The 1,062-nt window shown below is 36.8% G+C and overlaps 1 protein-coding gene across 3 annotated transcripts in view; it reads right to left on the bottom strand.

The window, feature by feature from the left end:
- TMEM117 (transmembrane protein 117) overlaps window positions 1-1,062 on the bottom strand; it is a 464,361-nt gene that overhangs the window by 437,822 nt on the left and 25,477 nt on the right. For all 3 annotated transcript variants that reach the window (XM_012746795.2, XM_012746727.2, XM_012747174.2), the window contains exon 2: window positions 7-311. In XM_012746795.2, coding sequence (XP_012602249.1) covers window positions 7-283 — 277 coding nt within the window. In that variant the 5' untranslated portion in view covers window positions 284-311. The remainder of the gene's footprint in view (window positions 1-6; window positions 312-1,062) is intronic.

Raw genomic sequence — 1,062 nt, 5'->3', positions numbered from 1 at the left:
ACTTACCAAACAAACGCTGATGGAACAGAAATTTGCCAGCTATTAGTCCTATGAGAATGGCAAGTAGCCATAGAAGCACCTTCAAAATCCTCCAGCCAACTCCTCTAGGGTATTTATTTGTTACAAACGAAAAACAGTTTCCAACAACAATAACATTGGCTTCTGTTTGGCTGTGAGAAACTGGGTCCTCCGCAAATATTAAGAAGTTAAAGAAGATCACCAAGTAAGCCACAATCATGCGAGACCAAGGATGCTGGAAATAATAACGAAAGTCTTTACCCATCCTTCAAACCTTCAATTCCGTAGTTTACCTGTGTAAGAAAAGATAGAAAGCGTTAGAGCAGGAAAACAAGCAGTCTCTCTCTTCCTGCTATCTGTTCAGCTTTATATTTGAACTTTTATGAACTTTTATTCAACAGTTCAATAAAAAGGTATTTGGAAAAGATGATACCCTTTCCTATTTATGGCACCAAGACTAGTCTAAGAGTGTGGAAAGTTAATATGGTCCCTTCCCTATCATCTAATCATACTTCTGATCATTTGAGGATTTAGGGGGAAAAGCAGAATAAAAGGGTAGGGGGAGCAGAAGGGACATGAGAGGGCAGAACACTGTTCAAAATTGTGATGGTGACTAAGACAATATGCAGAGGTCCTCCCAAGAGGAAACACAGAGCATAAAACCAATGCAATTCTTTTCTTCTTTTTGATTATCACTTTATCTTACCATCATAATACAGAGTCATTTAAAAATTGAAACGATATAGAAGTAAACTGTGCACATATTAACAAAAATGAACAATACCATCCTCATACCATTCTCCTCTGCCCAAACCCTCTCCTCAGAGTTATGATTGCTTAATAATTTGGTGGATATACATTCATATCTTCTTCTATACATTGACACATGCATATTTGTGTATGAACTTTCATAAAAAAATTCACAGTCTAGTTATCAAATAATTTCAATACAGAATAAGCTTTATGAAATAGCTAAGTCTATGACAAAGCAGTTGCTCACAGGAAGGATTGGACAACTCTGCTTTTGGGGAGTGAGAAGAAAGG

The sequence above is a fragment of the Microcebus murinus genome, chromosome 10 (genome assembly GCF_040939455.1).
Source record: "Microcebus murinus isolate Inina chromosome 10, M.murinus_Inina_mat1.0, whole genome shotgun sequence".
In the NCBI taxonomy this organism is placed as follows: Eukaryota; Metazoa; Chordata; class Mammalia; order Primates; family Cheirogaleidae; genus Microcebus; species Microcebus murinus.
Note: the sequence above shows the minus strand (reverse complement) of the source record. Positions and strands in the feature narration are given on the sequence as shown.